A 24,877-nucleotide genomic window follows, 5' to 3' on the forward strand; every position below is an offset into this window, starting at 1 on the left:
TCTGAAACCATAATTGGGACAAAGGAAATATTGTTTAACAATGATGAAATTCCTTTTCTAACACTAGTTCTCATTTATAATTAGTAATAATTATTTAAATTTAACAAAAAAAAAAAAAGAAAACCGGTTTGGAGCAAATTGAGGATGCTAGTGTAGTTTTGCATGTTTTAAATTTAGCCTTTATTCATTGCAATTCTCTTTTTGCCTCATGGATCGAACAACATCAACATGCATATGTAATGTAGTGTAGTGTGTTTCATTTCATGCTCGCTATTAAAATTAAAACCCAACTTTTTACGGAACTTGACGTGTGGGTATCAAACATGTAGAATCCGCCAAAAGATATCGTGTTCGATGTAGAATGATCGTTTCACCTAAAAGCTCGAACTTCCAGCAAAACATAGTTATTAATTATTTAATCTTTTTTTGAAAAAAAAAAAAAAAAAGAAATCCACAAAAATATATAGAGAACAACACACACACGCACATTCACAATACATGTAAACAAATTGCATCATATAAAATGAAGAAAAAACATCCCAAAAATAACTACTTAGGCATATGTTGCCAATCTATCAATAGGGATGCAAATTGCAAAATAATAATAGATCTTATCTTGCCCATTCATTTTTATTTTTAATAATAATAGTAAAATCAACAATCTTGATGTGTGGACAAAAGAGATATTTTCCGATATCATAAAAAAAAAAAATATATTGTATTTGTCGATTTCAAATAAAACAAAATCAGAGGAGATTTATTTATTCAATTGTAAATTCCAAAAGTCTAAAGATTTGCATTATAGTTGCGTTGTTTTGTAACACGCTTTTAAAATATATGGTCACAAATGAAGTAAATTATATTCATAATTTGATTTTGTTATTTTAAATTAGCTCAATTTTGTGTCCAGATAAATAAGTGAATCTTCATTTAATCTTATGTTTTTCCTTTTTTTGTTTATTTGATTTTAAATTAAAATTATATTTCACTTTGTCAAAATGATAGACGATTAATATTTTGATTTGTTTGGATCTTGCAAACCAGTAGCAGTTGGTAATAAATCCTACGAATTTGTGTGTAACTATTTATCTACACTTTCAAACAATTTTATCTACAAATTTAAATATCAAACTCAAACTATAAAAATTCCATTTGTTCGGTTTATTCAGTTTTGAAAAACTTTTGGTTCGATCAAAATTTGAAGTTGGGTAACCATAAAAATAGTTTGCCAAGCTCAATCGAAAAACAGACTAACAAACACGAGAGTAACTGAAATGGGAAGGCATGTACCAAGAAACCAACTAATCACCGGGTTCATCTTGCCTTATCTTAGCTTAAGAAGTCAAGAAAACAAACAATCCTAGGCAATAACCGAAATGGCCACACAACAAGTGAAGGAAGAACAAGGGCTACCTATCTTATATTTCAGTACTTGATTGGGGCGATGACGTCGAGCTGTGCACCGAGTTTCCCATCAGCAACCTTCTCAGCTTTAACTCTCAGCTTCATCAATTGCTTCTTCTGCTCGTATGCAGCCTGGGATCTGTCTTTCCTCTTCTTCTCCAGCTCCTAACAAAATCATTGAATCAACATTCAATATATATCTATTCAATCAGAGTATTAATTCTTTTAATTGTAAAAGCGAAATCCCAAGAATGAGAGGCATGGTACAGAATCTTGTTAAGCATCATATGTATAATGGAGCTCAAATTCTTGTGATATTAAAATGAACAACGAGACAAGAGAATTTCACTGAGCGCAGCCCAAAAAAATAAAAATAAAAATAAAAATAAAAAATTGGAGTTCAAAATTACCCTGATAGTATCATAGTGGTTCCATCCAACCTCCGAAGAGAGTTTACCCAACAAACAGTATTTGTGGCCAGCTTGAAGCCTCAATACCCTGTTTTGACAGTCGAAGAATTAGGCGTTAGATATGATGCTCGAACGAACTAAAATGTTTGCTAGGGAAGCCAGAAATGTACTTGAGAGCATCTGGAATGACCATCTTCTTCATCTTGTCATATGGCGGTGGTACACCTTCATACACCTTCAAGCGCGCTAGTGCAGCTTCCCCTCGCTTGGTCTTGTGAGGAATCATCCTGCCAACACAAGGCAGCCATATTTTGAGAATCTATTAGATTATTCAAAAAACAAGGATAATATCAGCGATGTTAGGCGTGATGAATGCATGGTCACCAAGACCGTAATCGTTGTAAAGACAGACACATCTTATAAGATCGAGCATGTCAAGATGCATACCAGAAATAAATCAAATTCACGAGTCACCACTATAAATTTAGGGTTTTTTATGTTGTATCAGAAGAAAAAATCAGCATAAATGGCACAAGGCATAGCACATGGCGCGCTCCACAAGTATTAGTATATAGATAATATGCAAACATATAAATGCGATCTTGTTGCAGTATCCTCCCGCGGGATATTTGGATCTTGTGATCTCGCTTAGTATAAAATTTACGTTGCATGTTGTTTCTAGTATTAGAATTCAGAAGCATGCTACAGTTCCACGCAGAATCGTTTCATTTAATGACATATTTAGCTGAATGCCGGAAAAAATAATAATAATACACTCTTACCCATTATGATTGCTAGTTCTAGTTTGGACGCGACTTTTTACATGGTATAATTTTGATAATTTTTGTCTAATTTGTCTCCACGTTTTGTTTGAAATAGTTTTAAATTGTATTTATAAGGGTAAAAGAGGAAAAAGTGGGTACAAACAACGGAAAGTTGCAAACATTTTGGAACATCCCAAATTAAAAATAATAACAAATATATTGACACGGTGTGATTACATAATATTTCACATAATCCTATTATAGAATGAATCAAACTTAGCATGCTTCTTGATGAGGTTCAGGTGGCCATATAGAATGGCAACATGACGGCACAATTTGCCTTTTACAACTACGTCATATTAAATAGAGCATTTCCACTTAACCACACTTTAAAATAAAGAGAAATTTCTCCCACAAAAATGAAAGCATCCAGCCCAAATTCAAAACTAACCATTTTATAGACTACCGAAACATGCTAAAAAAACATTCGGCCTGCATAAGTGTATTTTCACATCACAAAACAATAATACCTAATCCACGCCCCCCTCCTCAAATTCATTTCAAGTTTATTAATACTTGAAAACCATGCACCTTCCCCTGAAACTAATCATCAATCTTAGATACACCCATTTTATACTATGCGACAACGAATTAAATATATATACTTTAAAAAAAGATACTATACATTTCTGTTCTAATCAACAAAAGCCACCACATTTAAGTTTTAACATACTCAAAGCATTCCACAAAGACATCAATCTGTGCCTACCACAAAAATGGATTTTCTCAATATATAAACAATATCTTAACTGATTAATAATATATATATATATACACACACACACACACATACAAACAAAAAGCAATTCAAGACAGCAATCGAAGATACATAGCAACAAAAAATTAAATAAAATTTTCATTTTCGTTTTAAAAAGAGCATCTAATGTCAATGGCGCAACTACTACTCTGACTCTGACAATGTTTGTACTATATTGAGTATCATCACTAGAATATATCACTGAACAAATCTCCGAATGAGAGACAAATCCCGACGAGAAATGTAAACGAATTGAATCCGAATACCAAACCAAAGAAATGTAAAAAGAAAAACCATCCAAATCAAATGAAAACAAGGAATCAATTCATAATTTCATACCCACGGATGGTTCTCCAGAGAATCTTGGAAGGCGCACGGAAGTGAATAGGGCCATGAGACGGCTTCGTGTTCATCCGCTTACGCAGGAACCTCAAGTACTTCATCTTCTGGCGCACGAGTCCACCAGAAAGGGCGATTTCCTCGCATCGAACCACCACAACTTTCTGGCCGTTCAGAAGCTCTTTGGCCAAAATCGAGGCCAAACGGCCAAGCATGTGGTGTCTGGCATCGACCACCACCTTCTTCGCGCAAATACCCGATCCCGATACCATCTCTCTCTCTCTCTCTCTCTCTCTCTCTCTCTGAAAATCACTCCGGCAGGCTGAGGATGAAGGAGATGAGATACAGAACCCAAAATTAGGGTTTTTCTTCTGGGTATCAAGTGGGCTTATTGAGTATTGGGCCTAAGCCCAATGGCTAATTAATTTTACTATATAAGCATTTCTTAAACTATAGGCTATGTTTTAAATTAGGGTTTTTCTTCTGGGTATCAAGTGGGCTTATTTGAGTATCGGCCTAAGCCCAATGGCTAATTAATTTTACTATATAAGCATTTCTTAAATTATAGTCTATGTTTTTTAAAGAATTTTTTTTACTGTACAAATTTGATTGATATAAATATTTTTTTACATTCTTTTAAATAAAATTTTAATGTGTTTTTATAATTTTATGTGACACATTTTTTATTTTCGTTTGTTTAAAAAGTTATTTACTGCCTCCTCGTACCATTTTTTATTTTTCTCAGTCCTAAAATACATTTTCTAATATAATTGTACTATCTGTATAATATAATAAATAATCTTACAATTTAAAATATATTAAATTTTGTATTAATTAATTTTTTGTCATTATTATTATAAATTAATATAATAATATTAAAAAAATTATATGAAAAAAACAAATAAATACTCTTATTGTGAAAAGGAGGTAGTATATCTCTCCAATAAATAAATTATTTATATTCCTCTAAAATTTTCAATTTTTATAAAATTAATTTATCCTCTTATAAATAAATATATATTTTTTGTTCGAATAATTATATATATATTTTTTGTTGTTGATTATTAGGTTAATATACATAATTCATTAACAATATTATTCACTTATAATTTTATTGTTCAAATAATAATTAAATTATTGCTTACTTATCTCTATTTTATTATTAACTTTTTAATATTCTATTCTATTTTTTATTTTACCTACTCACTATTTATTAATAATTTTTACATTTTTTATCATTATTATATAAAATTTCATTTTTAAAAAAATATATTATAAATATAATTTTAAAATATTTAAACACATTTTAAATTTTTTTCAATCAAATTAAATATTTATTTTTAAATAAAACGCATATCTGTACGAAAAATAGTTATCAAACAAAAATTTGCAGTACAGAGCTATTAAACAAAATGAACTATTCATGAACTTTACTCAATTTGATTCAGGTGAAACTACATAAATGAGCAGAAGCCAAACAACATAAATAAACTTGTTCTGTAGGGTGTGTTTGTTTGGGGGTTTAGATTTAAGTTGAAATTTGAATAATAAAAATTTTGAATTTGAATAGTTGTATGATGTGATATAAATAAATATTGATGTGATGTTTTGAATGTAAAATTGATTTTCAGTATAATATAAAAAATAAAAAATAGATGTTTGATTTGATATTTTTTAGGGAAAAAAAATTGGATGAATAATGTAAATCCAATTCAATCCCGCAAACACACACACCCTAACGAATGAATCCAAATCTTGCTTACAAAATCGCAAAAGCTTGTTAAAAAATAAGTATATATATATAATTATTAATTTAAAATAAAATATATGTCTTAAAAAATAAAATAAAATATTATATTTATCCAAAACAAGCTTGAGCTATTAAACAAGTTTATTGGAACCCAACACAAACTCTTAACACTAAAATTTCTAATGAATCGAGTTCAAACAAGTAGAACAAACTCAAATACTTAACAAATGAACACAAGTCTTATTCGCAAATATAAAGGGTCGAACACAAACACTCAAAATTTTGTTTGATTCGACTCGATAACAACTATGCTCTTAATCAATGCTTTTTGAAGTTATGATCAATGTTGTCCAAAAAATACAACTCCATAACATCAGCCCGCCCACTAGGTTAGTTTTCATGATAAGATGACCGAATTTATAAGCTGTTGTGGTGAGCCAAATAGTTTAACCAGTGCAATCCATACCGCTACAGATTTTCACCTTAAGGGTTATTCTTATTAGGACACGGCCACAACATTAGCCATAACTTGAAATCTATACTAATTTCATTCAAACATGTCCTCCTGATGAGATCAGTCAGTGAGCGAGTCATCTGTGACATGTACACAACACAGCTCTGTAGGGTTTAGAATTAGGGTTGTTTTTACAAGAGGAATGAACAAATTCACTGATCAGATACCACCACGAAACCCTATCAATTTGACAGGGACGGATATGCATATGCATATGCATATGCTAGCTGTTGTTTTAATCCCGATCCCGACTCACACTCGGACTCAGACTCGACTAGGCAGGCAGCCAAACCAAACGTACCTGGAGCATCGGCAATTAGCAAGAGCAGTGGAATACAGCATTGTTAAAGCATCCAAAGCTCTTCTTCTTAGGATGAGCTGGATTAGGGTGGGAGAGGGCGTAGGAGGAGGACACCGCGCCACGCTCCATTACACTGCTCTTGGGTGCCTCCAGAATTGACTTCGACGTAGATAGTGCCCACTGCATCGCCCATATTGCCAGCGGTCTCATGTATATCAACGACCGGAAGTGCCCACCCGTCGTCCACCCTTCCGGCGTCTGGAAGGAGTATCTAAACACCAACAATAAAATGGGAGCAATGTAAGGAACAGCCACCAAAAGATTTTAGGCAATGTTTATTTTCTCAACGTAATCTATTTAACCTAATTAGATAAAAATAACTTACAAATGACATATTATTAGATGATTAATACTATTCGATGATCGGATAATCTATACTGCACAGGATTTGTATGATGTTTCAACGATCAAAATAGTCATGCGACTCTACTGATCTAGTGAAGTCCATTTTTGGGTTAGTCCCATATACAGCAAAATATAGAAAATATTACAACTGGCAAAAAGTTACTACATGACAAGCACAATCATTTAAAGAAGAAAAGGAAACAAAAATTGTCTTATTCCGTGACATATGTCCATCTAACTTACTAAAAGACCCAAAATACGTGCAAGGAAACCAATCAAAGTTAGTTCTATTAGGATTGTTCATCGTGTTGGATGAGTAACACTCTTTTCCGTACATTTTCAAACTTGTTTTAGCAATACTTATTCTCTATTCAACTTCTACTATTCCCAAAAACACTTCCAAAATATATCTAAACGCAACCTGATATTTGTTATAATTGTAGCAAGATTAATTTATCCCACAAAATAAAATACCCACATTGATCATATTTCATATAATGCTAATTCATAGTAAACCTCGCATAAAACAAACACTTCTTGTAGATCTCAAAAAGCAAGTTTACTAGAGCGCACGATAAGCACTTGTAGATGAATTAAATAGTGTATAGTGTTAAACATACCCGTATCCCTCTTCCGACCAGCCTGCAGTGAATATCCCCTCCGCTGCAGCAAATGCCTGGTCCATCATCCCGGCATGAATCATGGTAGCTGCCGCTGCATACGTTACTCCTGTCCATATTTCCCGGGACTGCATACAGGTCTCATCTACCTTCCCATTAGGATGCATCCCGTTTACTGCGCCCATCCTTCCTCCTCTAACTTTCATCACATTGAAGTCGTATATTTTCTGGAGAGCACTTTGAATCTTGCAATCGTCGAACAGGTCAGGCAATCCCGAGGCTGCTGTGTACCACTGCCCCGCAAGTTGATCAGCTTGGATCGATTTACTGTTGCTGCTTGACCCGCTGTCATAGTTGAAGTAGGAACCATTCCAAAGTTTCTCTTCATAAACGGCTTTTGCTTTTGTAAATTTTTCTTTGCATTTCTCTGCAAAAGAGTGGTCACCGAGCTGGATGGCCATCGCCGCGGCTGCTTGGAGTGCAGCAATCCATAGCGAACCACAGTAGGCGCTTATTCCATGAACTGTCCAGGCATCGTAGGTTTGATCTGGAAATCCATCATTTTCTATGAGACCATCATTGTCCCTATCAAATTGTTCCATATACTCTATGGCAGCACGGACTGCGGGCCATACATCCGCTCCAAACGATAAATCTTGTGTGGCTGCAAAGTCTCGGTAGACCTGAAGGACAAATTTCGGATTCAGATCCTTCCATCGGCTCGTGTCGTGTATGTTATATGCATTCATTTCATGCCATGGATCATGTGTTCCGAGATCATGAGGAACAGCTCCTTTCACCTTGCGAATCCCCGAGTTCCCTTCTGCCAGAAACTTCACCTTTTGTCGATCCTCAAATAACACAGCATTTGCAAAATCACGCTGAATGCTGAGCTCAATTTTTGGGAATAGCTCCAGAAGGGCAAATGATGCATAAAAATGGACATCATACGTGCACCACATAATATATTCAACGCCTTCGAGATAGAGAAACTTCCCTACATCATCGTTGTCATTCATGGGATTCATCAGCTTACCCCCATGAATAGTCAACTCTTCTTCATCTGATGATGTTGTGGAAGCCATTTGTCTTCCATTGATTGAATCAGCATTTACAGACGCGTCACGGTCATTCACTGCAGACTCTTTCACAGCTGTAGCCAATGTTTTGTTTGCTGCTTTTGCCTTTTTAGATTTCTTGGACTTCTTTTTGCTGGTGATGGTTGAAATAACACTGCCTGAGTCCTCAACCGGTAAGTTCGAGTCTGTACAAAAAAGGCAATGTAGAGTATTCTTACAATCTTTTGACAAAAACCCGCAAACAAGCTTCAACCTCAACAGAACATATTTTAGTTTTACTAAAGTTAAGATAGTTCTATCATTGGGATTTGAAATATGCAGAATTTATCCAAGGATAACTTGTACAAGCACAACTACATATATATAAAAACAGAAGAAACAATAAAAAAAACAACACTAGAAAGGAAAGTAGTATTTTTTGAGGGGGGCTAGTCAATCCATTATGATCCAAACTGAATAATTTTCTTCAAGATCTGATGCTAATCGAAACACACAAGTTCTGAAATAAACCCATTAATTTTGGTGTAAATTCATAACTTTGGGTGGCATCAAAATTTACCACTCCTACCACCAATCATGAAGCATGACATCATAGTCTTATGGTCCTTCCAAAAGGTAAATTTTAGTTTCAAACCACATCCAAGAGATGTAAGAACAAAATGGTGGAATTACTTTAGCATTCACAGTAAAAGGTATGAAGGAAATTCAGATATCAATCACAGTCAGAGAAAATAATACTAATGAATAAATAAATAATCAACTGCAACCACAGAATAACCAGTAAAGTGAAGTTACATTTTTTAGTGGAAACTGATGAGTAAAGAATGTATTATTACCGATCCAAACTGTTCCACCAGCAACAAGAAAATAAAGCTCATTGAAGAGGGTAAATTTATACCTGCAAATCAACACATAGCATTGATTTACAATCCTATAATATGTATCTTATGTGATGAGAACAATCAAAAAGAAATATTTGTTCATACACTGAAAAGTAAAACCATAGATAAGATTTTGATCACAATCATATTATATATAAATGATATATTGATTTCTTATAGGAAGAGGAAACAAAGATCATGGAACTAATAATAACACTACATTATTTATCATCCGATTTCCCTCATTTCAAACATTATTTTATGTCCTCAATTGAAAAACCAAATTGCATACAATGGGACATTCATTTTTTTAGAAATTTGGGCAGCATCCATGTAATTTCTTATCACATATCATTATTGCTAGCTAGATCTCTTCTTGGGATAGGGTAACCAAAAGTGATAGATTACAATAGCAATAACAAAGATGAGAAAAATATATTGCTTATCATAAACTATTTCACACTAATGCTTACCATTCCGGTAAACGGTTGTCTTTCAGAATAGGATTCTGCCATTTTTGAATCTCTTCTTCCCATAGCATATAATCTGATACATATCCAAACATGAATATAGATCCATTATCTACCAGGCTAGCAACAATCTCTTAAAAATATAGTCGAAGTCTTACTCCATGCTTGCTTCAAGAATTCGGAGCAAAAATGAAAATGTAGAGCAAAATAGTTTAATTTGGCTGGTCAATAATGATTAAGTTTTGACGAAAAGATTGAATAAAAATGTAACGGGTAACTTCATGCTTCTCATAAGGTACAATGAAAGAAACCTTTTTCATTCTCTTTCCCACTCTCAGATAGTTATGATACTCAGTACACTGCGTATTTCTCTAACGAATGAAGGGCTAGTAAAATTCTGTATTTTGAGTCTTTCAATTATCTTGAATGAACATTTCTTCTTAGAAAGTGTATTTGACGTTATATTTAATGAAAAAATATATCATATTGTATTTATTTATTTATAAAGTAATTCCTTCAACACGCCCCATGATAAGCACATTCTCACCAAATGTTAATTTATGAAACACTTTTCATAATAACCAACAACAGCGACTCGAACCTGGGATATCTAGCCCTCCTTGCCTTAAAAACAACTTAAATACATAAGGATAGCATATATATTTATTTATATTAATTCCTTCACAAATATTTTTTTTAGAAGTAACTTATATCATTGTTACATTTAAACCCTAATGAATGAAACTTGGACTTGCTTCCATTTTTTCCCCTTCCGCTCACCGTTTTTTTTATTTTTTTTTGGTTAAACCTTAAACCAAGCAAACATTCGATTAAAGAAGAAGGTTAACATAGTAAGTGAAATCAACAAAAAGGGCTGAAAACAACTCACTGGTCAGAGAATCGTGCACCAAATTCTTAGCTGCATCTTTAGAAGTACCATAGAATTTAGTGTACCTCCTGGGATGGCAATCGATCAAGTAAAAACAGGGTCAGATACTCAAATTTGTCTAATTCAATCTTCTTTAATGGACTAAAATGTAAAGAGAAGTAAAAGTACGAGGAGTTGAAAATGCACAGCTGAAGAAACGTTGTACAATAAATAATATTAAGGGCATTATTAAGAGGGGATGGCACGGATCAAAGATCTACAGGTGAAAGGGGGAAAAAGTAGATGACAGGAAGATATGTTCTCTTCAGCATTTATAAAGAATTACCTCACTTATCAAAAGATTGATATATGATGCCAAACATGCTAATATCATCAGGTAGTTCAGCAAATCAAATCAGTTTCACAATAGATATGAAGAATAGGGGCGTTAGAATAATAAATTACCTATGGTAGGACTTCCCCTTGCAAAATTTAACTTTAGGTGCTGACCAAGCAACAGAAAAAGCAACCGTGCACTTTCCATGTGGTTCAACCCATGTAGAAGCAGAAACTGCAGCACAATGTGTTTCTCCAGGTGATGAAGCCATGCTTGGTCCCTTGGTGAAGTTGTCTCGATCAAAGTGCCCATCCTGGAGCCAAGTTAGTCAGTTAAAAACAAAACAAAACAAAAAAAAAACTACGAAGAACATAAATTGCGAGAGCTGGGGCCACAATAACACAATAATCATTCTGAATCAAGCACAAAATATATATATATATAATTAAATTAAATTAAAAAATAAACCTAAGTAACCAACAATGTTGAAAAATACACAAGCAGCAATCTTTACCTGCACCATTTTCCCCCACATATCTTTTGCTGTAACACAGCTTCCTTCATTAAGACCAAAGCAGGGTAATACTGACACACTCACATTTTGAGTTTCACACGCGGCAATGGCAAATGTAACAGGATGGTTATCTTTTGCTGTTCTGAGGCCAATTAATATTGAAAAGGCAATATATTAGTAGCAATTCTAGTCATTTAAGTCTTCAGATATACACAACAATGCAAGGTATAAAATTATAATAAAGCCACAGCACACCCAATGTCTGGTAGAAAACAGAAGAGCAAGTGTACTTGATATAATCTAAGCAATTAACGGAAGGTGAGCAAAAGGTAATTCAACAATGCCCAACTCACAAAATCATTGATGAACAAGGCTTGCATGTTTAATAAAAGACGTATAGTTTCCGGAACATAATCTAACTCAGAACTTCAGTTTACTCATAAGAGCTTTGTCAAGAAGTGACTACCATAAACATCAAGGATGAATTTAAGAAATAAATTACAATATTAAAGAAAGATAAGAATCAGAAAGCATAAGGTATTCAGTAATGATGTTTAGGTCTAGATTGCAGATACCTTGTAGAATTAATGCATAATTTACTACCAACTTAGAATGTTCTTATAGAATTACAGTGTGTTTACAAAGAGGTATTTATTAATCCTTACATGAAGGTCTATACATGAAGATTAATTAATTCCCATAGTAAACACAACCTTACATTCTCAAATAATCTCTCGGGGGAAAATGATTTGTGCCAGCGTATTTAAGATTTTCCTACTTCAACACTATGACAAATAAAATAATAAACACAAACCAACCGTCATAATTAACAAGAAAGAATGATGACTTGCTTGTGATGTAGCAACACGCCTGAGACTCCATCTTCAGCACTGTATGAAGTTAAAACGAAGAAGAGAAGAAACCATTAATGTCAAAAAATACAACCAAATCTCAGTGCATAAGATATCAAACATTAGTTTGGGAAATACACTCACACAAATGGCTCGTTGACATGTTCTCCTGATAAATGTGAGCTACCCCCAATAGAATTCTGCATTAAAATTGAAGAATACAGACTGAGTGCTTGCCCACATATGGAATTAGTGCCATGAAGGTGCCTTTGCTTTGAAAAATAAGATTATAATGTGTACGATTATTTCAATGGATTAAGTCATTTACTTTGAATGATGGGATTATATTATGTATGATTATTTAAATGGATTATTATATAATCAACGGATTTAATCAGTAAAACATTTACTTTGTTTAATTATACGATATGATTATTTTTTATTACTCAAAATATCCTTTGTAATCTTATAATAAATTATACATCTATAATTTGTTCTAAATATTTTTTTTTCTAATTATAGCAATATAATATATAACAATGTATTAAAATTTAGTTGTAATATTATCATGACATAGATATATTAAACAAAAATATTTTTATTATATTTATAGAAAATGATTCTAGATGTGTACAAAGAGGGATAATTAAGTAGAATTAAATAATAGTAAGGGTTGGATTGGATTAATTATGCATGAGATTACACATTTATTTAAACATGAGATTAGAGATATTAATGTAATGATGAGATTAGACGGACAATATAATATTATCCGCCTTAATCCCGCGTAGTAAAGGCACCCTAAATTTAATACAACTACCAGAAACTCACCGCCCAGGTAAAAAGGAGGCTGACCTTCGCCCTTTCCTTTCCAGTATTCACCAACTGCAAAATTTAAATAGAGACATATGAGCCTCAAACGGAATCATATTCCTCAGCAGCAGAACACAACGCTAAACTATTAGCACGATTTAGCTTAGCATCAACTATCACTTCCATTAATTTTGGGCATTTGGAGGAAGTTGGATTAAAGATGAACAAATTCCGCAGGATAATAGTGTATAACAACAAACAAAATGGAATTGAAAGATGCCTCCCACATAATCATGTGCTACTAATTCAAGACAATTTCTTTGTCGCCACTTCAAAGTAGCAGCAATTATATACTGGCAGAAATATGATCATGTAAGTTCACATTTATACCCGTATCATCACCACCTCCTAAATCTTTTACCTTTATATGCAGTGGGCCAATCAGCATCATCTAAGCCTAAAGCAATGTTGTATAAGACACCCAGTTACCCAACCAACTATATTAAAAAATAATTCAAAATAAGAATTTCTGTTTGCCAAACAAACAAAACAAGTTCAAATCACATGCATGGTCATGTTTTAACGCCACGCTACAAACACTTAATTGAATGAATTGCCACAATTTAAATGTCCAGTAACTTTTTTACACTAGACACAAGAAAGAAAAACTGCACTCCCCATCCCACCATTCATTTACAACCAAAAAAAAAACAATTACATGAGTAAATTAGGAGCAGGACAACGAAAAAAAAAAAAAAAAAACAAAATTGCTTCCTGAAAAATCAAATTTCTTGGATTATATCAAGTAAGGAAATTCACACTTTTAAGTAAGAAAGAAAACAAGTGCGTGAAGGAATGAAAACAAGACAAATCCAATTTGTTCGGGTAGGACTATATACCAAGGAGATATATGTTATGCTCGATATTAAAGTTCATCATAGTATGATCTAAGCCTTTACCCCACTATGTGGACAGCTGTACGGGAACATCTGATAAAAATAGCCCACTATTTTATGGATCATGTGCCTGAATATTAGGGAGGATATCGATTATATTTTTCTCATTTGCTGTCACTGTAATTTGTAATAAAGGTTTGTGCTTTATAAATTTGCAAAACAAGATGGATAAGTTGATTGGAGAACAAACATAATACACAGAGAGAGAGAGAGAGAGAGAGAGAGGATCAGAAGGAATATTTACTCACAGTATAGACAAATACAGCTGTTGGAAGACTGCTTTCTCGATAATTGTGTGGCATAAATGGCGATATTTGCCGACAAGAAATTTTTAATTCTGGGTCAGGTTCACCTGCAGAAATAAAGGAATGTAAATAGCTCATGGTTCATATGATACACCTCTCTGAATCCAACAGCAAAGGTAGAAAAATTACCATCATAAACAGTCCATGCCCTTGGAAATAGTGCATGATATGTCGAATGCTGACCATTTAGATTCCACCCCCACGATGAAATACCATGATCGCTAGATTTCCTGTCAGAAAGAACAATCAAACATAGAACGGTCCACAGTTGCTTTTGCAATTCACTAAATTGTAGATAGTTTCATGTATTATCTTTTTTTTTGTTTCAGAATTGTTGGGAGCAAACGTGGAATCATAACAGCTTACCACTCTTGAGCAATACCATTTTCTTAGCAGAACTGATGGATGATATTAGTTTAAAAACAAGTGATTAATACTCTGCCCAAAAAGGTTACTAATTTCTTGTGTTCTTCAAAATATGCATAAACTATTTCTTCAACTTTCTCAATCTTATAGATGGTATGGTGGAAAGACATAATTGAACAAAGATACGTGAATGATAAATTACACAACATAATCCAGGCATTCAAAAAATTAGGTAGCCAATTCTTAAATAAAGCATAAAACAAAGAATATTGTGGCTTAGAAATCTTTAGCACATGGATGCATCACAGTGCTGGAATTGGTATGTTATTTGTTTTCAACATTGCGGCAGGAAAAGAAATTTACACAACACACTTCCAGACCTCAGTTGACCAAATCAGCAGCGAAAACCATATTTCTAAGAGCACAAAAATATGGGATTTACAACTAGAACTGCACTGCTAAGATCCATACCCTAAACCTTCATGCTGGCCTGGAGCTAGAACCGAAGCATACTTTTTGTTTCCTCCATCTCGAGATATGAAAATCTGCAGTAAGAACAATTGAAGACATAAAATATCAAGCACTGTTCGCAATAACAATATTTTGCACAACATAATGTAAAAAGGTAAAATACCGTACTGCATCCATTTTACATAAAGTAGTAAAACAATGAGAAATCAAATAACTAAGTCATACAATTTTGAAAACAGAATGTCAAATCAATTGACTAATGTACCTTCCCCCAATTTGAAGATCAATCATTGTGCCCTTTAATTTACATAAGACAACCAGCTCAGGGCAACAAACTAGAGTTTAAATACATTTTCATTAGGTTTGAAAACTCATTGCACAATTAAAAGATTTTAAGAATTACATTTAAAATTCCAAGAAAAAAGGAAAGCAAGAAATCTGGCCATGCACCCTAGAAGAGCCAAATCAAATAGTTTTACAAAGACTATCTCACACAATCTGATGGAAACTAGAATATTAGGTTGTGTTCTTTTGTGGGTTTTACAACATATTTTTACTGTTCAGATTCTTCTTTCCCTCCAAAAATATCAAATCAAACAATTACCTTTTTTTTATATATTATACTACAAATTTATTTTACATTTAAAACATCACATCAACATCTATTTACATCACATCAAACAACTATTCAAATTCAACTTTTTAGTATTCATAAGTCCAAACCCAAAACCCCAAACCCACAAACAAACACACCCATTGTTATGCCTTCTACCTTTTTCAATAACTATCATCCGCGATCAGATCGAATATGCAATCATGATTGATCGCATTTTCATGGATGTTACAAAAGTAATGAACAACAGAATGGTGAGACATTTACTCAGAAAGGAAAATAAATCAATAATTTTAAATGACTAATATACATGGGCTGTTTATATCATAAATTAAATTTCTTGAATGGAACATCTTTTTCTAAAGTAAAGATGAGTAAGTAAGAGAGCCTTACAGAGAATTGATTGGCCATCATTGGAGATGTCTCACATATACCAGGCAGTATTTGGAAATTCTTGAACTCCCCTCGGAAACCTCTGGATATACTCCCACTCCTGTATTTGAATGCAGATTGATGTTCACCAAAATCTCATGAAATAACAGTTGATAAAAGAACTACGTAAAGACTAATGAGTTACCCCATCCCACCCAGAGGAACTCCTTGCGAGGCAGAAGGTTTGCAACTTTCTCGAGTAAACGGATCTATCGGTGCTTTCTGTACAAGGAGCAATTACATCAGAGAAAAGAACTGCCTTTAGTAGTATTTCTGTGAAAGCTAGCTTTCATTTTTGCATTAATGAAGTTATAATGCTTACTAAAGATAGCGAAATGGAGCAGTGCGTTGAGAAAGATATTCCAAAAGGATAAGTAACTTACTCTTCCATGAGATGCCTCTTCCCGCACATAATGCCATAGACGTATTCCAAGCGTAACCTATAGTGTAAAGGATTGTTAAGAACTGAGAAGCCAATGCATCATATACTTCTATGAGCATGTATAATGAAAATTTGTTTTGATTACCATCTTTATAGCCTCTGTAAACGTAACACTAAATTCTTTAAGAATACTTGCATGGCTATTTAATTTCCTTCTCCATGCATGTTCCGGTGGGGCAGCACTGTCATGATCATTAAGCTGTTGACCAAAAATTAAAAAAACACTTAGATAAGTGGGCAAGCAGGTTTCTCCATTGCGAACATACCAAAAAGAAGATTAAAAACCAATTAAATAAGCTTATACAATTATCCCTCATGACAGGGCCTCTCAAAAAGATTAAAAATTATTGAAGTGTTTGAAACCGATTGGTATGAATAAGACATGATGATGAATTGAACACCACTGTTAATTTGTCTAGAAAAAAATTGATTGGATTTGTGAGAGCGACATGTATGAATGAGACGTGAAGATGAATTAAACTTCAATATCACATCTTTAAAGGTAAAATAGAAGCTTGCACATTTTGTGGTTCAAAAACAAAAGGCAACCAAATAAAAATCCGTTCACAAATATTAAAAAGATTTAAATGAACAAAACTGACATTATCCTCACTGTCCTATCACATCAAATAAACTACAAATCCCTCAAGTCCAAGTACATGATTGAATATTATAAATTTTAATTGTTTTATATATATAACTGAAACCGAAAATGAAACTAATTCCAAGTGTTTCATATCTTCCTCATTCCAGCTAAATAGCAATTAAGTAAAGTAGCGCTCTTGAGAACATAACTTGCAACATCTCCTCATTTTTTTCCCTTTCTCCGAGAAGTTCTTGCATTTTCATCAATACTATATCTTTGCGGCTAGAAATTGAAAAAAAAAAAAAAAAAGATAATAATCAAACAGCTGCTCTGTCCCCATTTTCTTTTCTTTGGGGATACACATCTTAACAAAATATAGTGCATACTTCAAAGTGAAGACAAACGCCCTAACCAATGGTAAATTTGACCAAAAGGAAGTAAAGCCAAATCCTGGACTTTTCATATGATCAATCAGCCAAATCCAGGAATTTTCATATAATCATCCAGCCAAATCCAGGAATTTCTGTATGTTACATTCCTCTCCGTGTAATATTAACAAATGACTAAAACCAAGATGATAGCCCCACCCAAACTTTTCGAATTTTAAAAATAATAAATTTCTACAAAACTATCATTGGTGATCAAACTTTTCAAGTCCACAACATATATGGATTTACTTCTTTGCTGCTTTGGGAAGCAACAGACAGCACAATTATGAAAAATTATGACACAACACCTTCGAACATGTCTCAAAATATAAATCGAGGGCGAGAAAAACGCTTACCAGCTGCAAGGTTGATCGATGAATGTACTCTTCCGGAGGCCATGAGTTCTTTCTACAGTGGAACAAATTCCCACTCACCATTTTTGCACTATTCTATAACAACTTCTTCGGGGACTCGAAATTGGATAATTAACAAAACCCACAAACCCTAAAATGCTTCTATTGATTATTGGACTTTGCTGTATGTATACAGAAAATCAGGGTTATGTCTCCCAATTGCCCTCAAAATTCCAAATTTCAACCTCTAATCGCTAAAACCTCGAAAAAACTAGGAATTCGAATCCGGATAAGTATGAGATCAAAAGAAAGAATCAAAGAATATTGAATTGCCAGAAGATGGTTACTAAGAGGAGCGATTTAATTGTAAGGGTGGATTTTTTATATGATTATCCTGTTGTTGGAAATTGAAACAAGGGAGAGAGAGAGAGGAGAAGAGAAGCCGCCAGCACCACCTGGAAGGGAGGAAAATGGGACTCTGGAGAATTGCCAGGTGGTGACACGCGACGCCGTAACGATCGAGCTAAGCTCAGAGACACCTCCAAACCCGATGCAGCAGCTGCAGAGCTCTTTGTCTCTCTCTGTCTCTCTTTCTCTATATATCTTAAGATGTGTGTAGATGTACATAGACATACATACATACATACAATAGATACAGAATTGGAGAAGGAATTTTGAATTGTTTATTGGGATAAATTGAAGGGGATTTAGGCTTAGGGCTGTGAATTGTTGACTTCTCGGGCGAAGAAGAAGAAGAAGAAGAAAAAGAAAGAAAAGGGAAAAGAGAAAAGAGAAAAGGAGAGTCGGTCAGGTGAGGTGACCTTTGTTGAATTGAAGAAATTGTTAATGGCGTTTGGCCTTCAAACCAGCTGGCCAACTTGTTTACCTTTCCCTTTTACCAATTTACCAGTTATGGAGTATTTATTTATTTATTTGGATGTTTCACTATTTGATTTATAAATATTTGGCGATATTTTTAAAATTATGAATTTTATTTTGTTTTTTTTAAATATAAATTAATTAATATTATTGTATTTATATAATTTTAAATAAAAATGTACGCCATCCGTCTCAAACATCGTGCAACATTTTACCTAATAAAAAAATAATTAATTATAACATTTTGTATGTCCCAAACACCCTGATTTTTAAATTAGAAAATAATTAATTATACTTGATCTTTATCTTCACACCTTATCCCATTGTATTACTCTAATAAAAAAATATATATATACATTTCTCTCTTCATCATATCACCTAATTACGTAATTATTTTACTTAATACGTTTTACATAAAATCTCGTGCTCAACTTAAATGTAGCACCTTGTTTGGGACAAATAGAGTATTATTTTACTAGCCCAAATTCATATTAGTCCCCGTGAATTTTTAACACAAAAAATTGTAATGTTTTACTATCATATGGGTGTATGTATTTAATATTTTTATTTAATTTTTAAAAATAATATTATTGATTAAATTGATTATTGTTTTATTTCAATTGTAATTTTCACAGTAATTGTCTATAAAAATAGATGAATATTTATATATATTTGAAAAACCTAATTAAAGTTTCGTTGGCCAAGAGAAGCTTCATCTATATGCCCATATGAAGAAAAATTGGACAGTCAAAATTGAATATTCATTTTTGACCTATGACAATAATTATATTAAATTGAAGCATCGGTTAAATTGAATAGGTAGTCTATCAGGGTTAATGCATAAATTTATTAAAAAGTTGAGTAAATTATAAAATATATATAGAGAGGACGGATGGATGGAGTATATTATATCATTTTAAAATAAATTAACATATAATATAAAATACCTTGTTTATCATTTAGTAAATTAAGTTTAATTAATATTTTGTAGATATACAATGTCTTTTTTATTTTTGACATTAAAGTAAAAATTAAAAATATTTTAATATTTAATTTAGAATTAGTTTTAATAATAATAATAATAACAACAAAAACAACGTACGATTTGAACAAATTAAAATAGTAAAGTATAAAGTTTACTCTTAAATGAAATAGTATTATTTATTGTATTATTACACAATTTCTTATAATTCACGTAAAAATAAAATATATATTTAAAGCAAAACACTTTTATTTATCAACATAAACAATAATATGGTTGTTAATCTATAATATATACATGTATAGTGTACGATTTGTTTTTTATTAACTTAGAATTATAATTAATTAGTTCTTACAATTTTTAATACTTTCTCTATTCTTTAACAGTTTATTTATATTTTTATTTTGATTCGTCTCCTAATAAAATATTTATTTATTTTTCTTAATAATTGTACAATTTACATAGCATTATAAATATTCTTCAAATTTACAAAATATATACAAATGTCATTATTTTTATATCTTACAATATTAATAAGATTAGTTTATTTTTTTACTTATATTACATCTCAATATAATACTAATATTTCTAAAATTTCGTACAAAAAGCAAATGAGTAAATAGATATGGGACATAGATATACTCCCTTCATCCCAACTCAACGTATCATTTTTATTATTTTCGTTCGTCACACTTCAAAATATCTTTTTCCTATTTTAGTAAAAGTAATCATACATTGATACCAAAATATTTTTAACTCTTACATAAATTATAAACATACAATTATTTTTTTACATAAAATTAAAAAGCAAAAATATTAAAACTTTTTACACACTTTACTAACTAGTAAAATATTATTATTTCTTAATTTATAATAAAATTTCAAAGGGTCAATTTGGATGAGATGGATGAAGTATTAATTTTTATAAAATATTATATTAAAATATAATTTAAATAAAAAATTTTAAACTTAAAAAAAAAAACAACATATTCGAATATTTATAAATATATTTATTTATAAAATAAAAAATACTAATACTTTCAAAAAGAATAAGATATCATATGTTTATTTTTATTATTTCAAATGAAAATCAAATTATTTATTTAATATAATTTTTAACAAAAATATATTTTTATTTTTTTATAAAATATTTTATGAAAATAATATACTAGTATTTAAATAAAAAATTAAATTAATATCTAAATTTAAATTAATTTTAAATAGCAATCACACAAACTTTATTATGTAACACTACGTACTAAAAGACAAAATAATAATAATAACACGTGGATGGCGGTGGCTTTATTATGTAATTATGAGGCGTACAGTCATCGGCTCACAATTTTATTTTATTTTTATTTATGGATATATTTACAATCATATTCGGTCCTACAATCTGTTATTTATTATTATTATTATTTAAATAAATAGATAAATGGCACAGGTTTTTTATTTTTTTAAGGCCATCAATTTGGACGAAAATGTAACCTTTTTTTTTTTTTTTCTTCTTCAAATTGACGTGAAATTTAACCATTGATATTTTTTGTGTGCTATATGAATGATAGGAAATATTTAGACATCAAATATTTGAATGGTTGTAACCTACACCACTATTCTTACACGAAGACGAATTACAATTTTGCCATTACCAATTTGGATTATATATTATTGATGTTGGAATTTTATTTATTTATTTACTTTATTTTATTTTATTTTATTTTATTTTATATTGAGCTAACCTTAAAAGGCTAAAACAATTGGTAATGTTTGGTTGGCTTTCTGGATCGGACCGATTGACACTATGATTGTTTTTAAAATATATTACATAATCATATGGAATTTATTCAAAATTCTTAAAAAAAAAAAAAAAAAAAATTCATTTTCTTTAATCATATTTTGACAAATAATAAAATTATATGTCTGTGAACTTACGGAATAAATATAATAAATAAAGCTCGCACATATTTTTAAATTTAGACGGTTTTTAAATATCATAAATTTTATTTTTTAAATTTTTGTAATTATATTTGAAATTTATATGAATAAATAAAGTTTAAATATTTTTGAGTTTTTTAGTTATGGTCCACGATTATTTTTAGTATTATATAAATGATAAATATAATTTAAGGAATATGCTTATATGAAAAAAGAAAAAAAAAGGTGTGAAATAAATAAATAAAAGGATATGTGTAGTTTATAGTAAAAGAAATGTCTTTGTCAAAATCCACCCATTTCTGTTTATTAGACTTTGAGGCCAAATTTATCTTCTATTTATTTAATTTGCTTTTTTCCCAACAAAGAAAAGTTGGCCACACTCACAAGGCCAATTATTTTTCATACCTAAGTCGTAATGGAATTCAATCGAAGGTTACGTTTGGTTTGAATTTTCAATAACTAGTTTTTACGTACAAATTTAATAAAAATATACTATATTATATATATATATATATATAAAAGAAAATCATATTAAATAATGAGAACACTTAAAAATGTGTTATAGGTATTTAATATGCATTATCGTACAATTATATGATCTAGCAAAAACATGATAACAAATGTCTTTTCCTAAAAAAATGGCAAATCTTCGTACGCACCAGGAAATTATTATTTTCTAGTTACTTTTATTTTATTATTTACTTTTACAAAATATTTCTATAATATTTTAATTTTATTACTTTTACCTATTTTGTCCTTACATAAAAATATTACTATTATCTTTTATTATCTTTTCGTTTCGTGCTCGGACATTGTGACATAATTAGTTCAAATAAAATGAGTATTATTTTGTAATTATTTTTTTTTTATATTCCAATTTAAATTATATGGATGTTTTTTTCTAATATTTACATTATTAGATATTTTTGTTATAAATACGAGAAATTATAACATTATTATAGTAAATGACATTTTGTATGTTTTTATTATATAATTTAATTTTTATATAACGGATAAATTGTATATTTTTATAAAACTTTTACTAGTATAATTTATTTTCAAATTTTATTAATTCTATTTAGAATTTTTAAATTAAAGTATAAAAAACATAAATTTAAAATTTAGTTATTTATGTTTTAAAATTTTAATTTTAAAAGAATAATATATAAATTAAAAATAAAATTACAATTTAACATTAAATTACTTGTATTTTATAATTTATTTTAAAAATTTATATATTATATTTAATAATTTTAATATAAATTAAAAAATTATATACTCCCATTTTTAAAATTTGATAGTTTAATTATAATGTTAAATTTTAATTTTTTTTTAAAAACCACAAAATTTTAATTCAAGTATAACATATAAATTAAAATAATAATATATTTTTATTTTTTTTATTAAAATACTATAATTTATAAATCAATTATTTTTGTATTATATTATATTATTGTATATTTATTTGTATTATTATTATTATTAGAATAAAATAATAATTTAAACTAAAAATTGTGCTACCTCAATGACATAAGCCAATACAAGATACAAATAACTTCTTTTAGGCTCGTTTAAATTTACTTAAAAAATAAGCAGAAGTCAAAAATAGAAGTAGAAACAAAAGTCAAGAGTAGAAGTTTGATTTTTTGTTTGGATGAATTTGTATAAAAGCAACTTTTATAAAAAAAACTATTCAGATATTATAGAGTGAAGTTGTTTTTAAACTGTTAAAATTACTCAAAATGATATACTGTTAATATAATACTCCATCCGTCCCGCTAAAAAGTATACATATTTATATTTTGGGACGTCCAATTAAAAAGTAAACATTTCATTAAATACCTCATTTTTTTCCACAAATACCCTTACTTTACATCACATCATTACTTTTACACTAAAATGCAAGGGCAAAAATGTCATTTTACTACTTTTAACTACCTACTATAATTAAAATACTATTATTTCTTAAAAAAATACCGTGCCAAAAATAAATATTTACTTTGTATGTGGACGGAGGGAGTAGTAGTTTTTCTATAAATTTTTATAATTTATTTTAAATTTTATTAATTATATTTAAATATTTTAAATTAAAGTATAAAAATATATTTGATTACTTATATTTTAATTTTTTCATATACGTATATATAATTAAAAATAAAATGAAAATAAAATAGTAAATTATTTGTATTTTATAATGTATTTTAAAATTTTATAGATTATAATTAGTAATTTTAGTATAATTAAAAAATTTATATACTCCTATTTAAATTTGATATCTCAAATTTATTTTTTAATCTAAGTATAACAAATAAATCAAAAATAATAATATAATCATAATTTTAATTTTTATTAAGATATAATATATAAATTAATAATTTTTATATTGCATTATATTATAGTACTGTATTTATTATTATTATTATTTCGGAAGCTATTCCGAATATGTTTTTTAAAAAAATACTTTTCAGCTTAAAAAATTGCTTCTATTTTTTGACAGAAGGTATAAATTGTTTTTTAGAAGTAGAAACCAAAAGTTTATGTCATAAGCCAATCCAAACGGACCTTAGAAGTAAAAGTAAAAAAGTCTTGCAAAAGCCAATCCAAACATGGTTAAAAACTCCAAATATTTTTCGAAACAAAAATATTTGTTCGTTTCATAAATATTTTAGGGTAAATTATCACAAACACTTCCTGTATTTTTTTTATTGAGTAAAAACCATCGTGTTAATATAAAATTTACACGAAATATTTTGGGTATAAATAAAAATCTAAATTACGTAAATTTTATATAAATAAAAGACCTAAAATATTTTAAATAATTTTTTTGAATAAAATAAATAAATAAAAAATTGAACAACCATTTATTTTTATAATTTTTATAAAAATTAAATAACAAATTATTTCCAAAACGATAATTAATTAATTATTTATTTTATTAAAAAAATATTTAATATATATTTTTATTTTTTATATTTACCCAATATTTTATTAT

The 24,877-nt window shown here is 30.0% G+C and overlaps 2 protein-coding genes across 2 annotated transcripts; both read right to left on the minus strand.

Moving 5' to 3' along the window:
• Positions 1-1,266: 1,266 nt before the first annotated feature.
• LOC127250699 (60S ribosomal protein L13a-4-like) lies at positions 1,267-4,076 on the minus strand. The gene is made up of 4 exons (XM_051274105.1): positions 3,735-4,076; positions 1,985-2,101; positions 1,815-1,902; positions 1,267-1,569 (listed from the first exon to the last, which is right to left on the minus strand). The coding sequence occupies exons 1-4, from the start codon at positions 4,004-4,006 to the stop codon at positions 1,426-1,428; spliced, it is 621 nt and encodes a 206-aa protein (XP_051130062.1). The 5' UTR covers positions 4,007-4,076; the 3' UTR covers positions 1,267-1,425.
• Positions 4,077-6,009: 1,933 nt separating this feature from the next.
• LOC127250240 (uncharacterized) lies at positions 6,010-18,907 on the minus strand. Its single transcript, XM_051273410.1, has 18 exons — positions 18,093-18,907; positions 16,808-16,921; positions 16,664-16,720; positions 16,426-16,502; positions 16,242-16,341; positions 15,236-15,309; positions 14,528-14,628; positions 14,342-14,445; positions 13,156-13,209; positions 12,469-12,524; positions 12,325-12,363; positions 11,474-11,615; positions 11,088-11,272; positions 10,644-10,711; positions 9,758-9,830; positions 9,240-9,301; positions 7,325-8,588; positions 6,010-6,570 (listed from the first exon to the last, which is right to left on the minus strand). The coding sequence occupies exons 1-18, from the start codon at positions 18,171-18,173 to the stop codon at positions 6,315-6,317; spliced, it is 2,907 nt and encodes a 968-aa protein (XP_051129367.1). The 5' UTR covers positions 18,174-18,907; the 3' UTR covers positions 6,010-6,314.
• Between the last annotated feature and the right edge of the window lie 5,970 nt (positions 18,908-24,877).

This window comes from Andrographis paniculata, unplaced genomic scaffold (assembly GCF_009805555.1).
Source record: "Andrographis paniculata isolate CXL003 unplaced genomic scaffold, ASM980555v1 Contig37END, whole genome shotgun sequence".
In the NCBI taxonomy this organism is placed as follows: domain Eukaryota; kingdom Viridiplantae; phylum Streptophyta; class Magnoliopsida; order Lamiales; family Acanthaceae; genus Andrographis; species Andrographis paniculata.

Excerpts from the sequence above, each read along its gene's own strand:
- LOC127250699 (XM_051274105.1), bottom strand. The coding sequence starts at position 4,006 with ATGGTATCGGGATCGGGTATTTGCGCGAAGAAGGTGGTGGTCGATGCC. Across the intron at positions 1,903-1,984 it reads GTCATTCCAGATGCTCTCAA|GGTATTGAGGCTTCAAGCTG; the intron begins GTACATTTCTGG and ends CTGTCAAAACAG. Across the intron at positions 1,570-1,814 it reads ACCACTATGATACTATCAGG|GAGCTGGAGAAGAAGAGGAA; the intron begins GTAATTTTGAAC and ends TGATTTTGTTAG.
- LOC127250240 (XM_051273410.1), bottom strand. The coding sequence starts at position 18,173 with ATGGTGAGTGGGAATTTGTTCCACTGTAGAAAGAACTCATGGCCTCCG. Across the intron at positions 10,712-11,087 it reads AAGGGGAAGTCCTACCATAG|GAGGTACACTAAATTCTATG; the intron begins GTAATTTATTAT and ends TTGCCATCCCAG. Across the intron at positions 9,302-9,757 it reads GACAACCGTTTACCGGAATG|GTATAAATTTACCCTCTTCA; the intron begins GTAAGCATTAGT and ends GTTGATTTGCAG.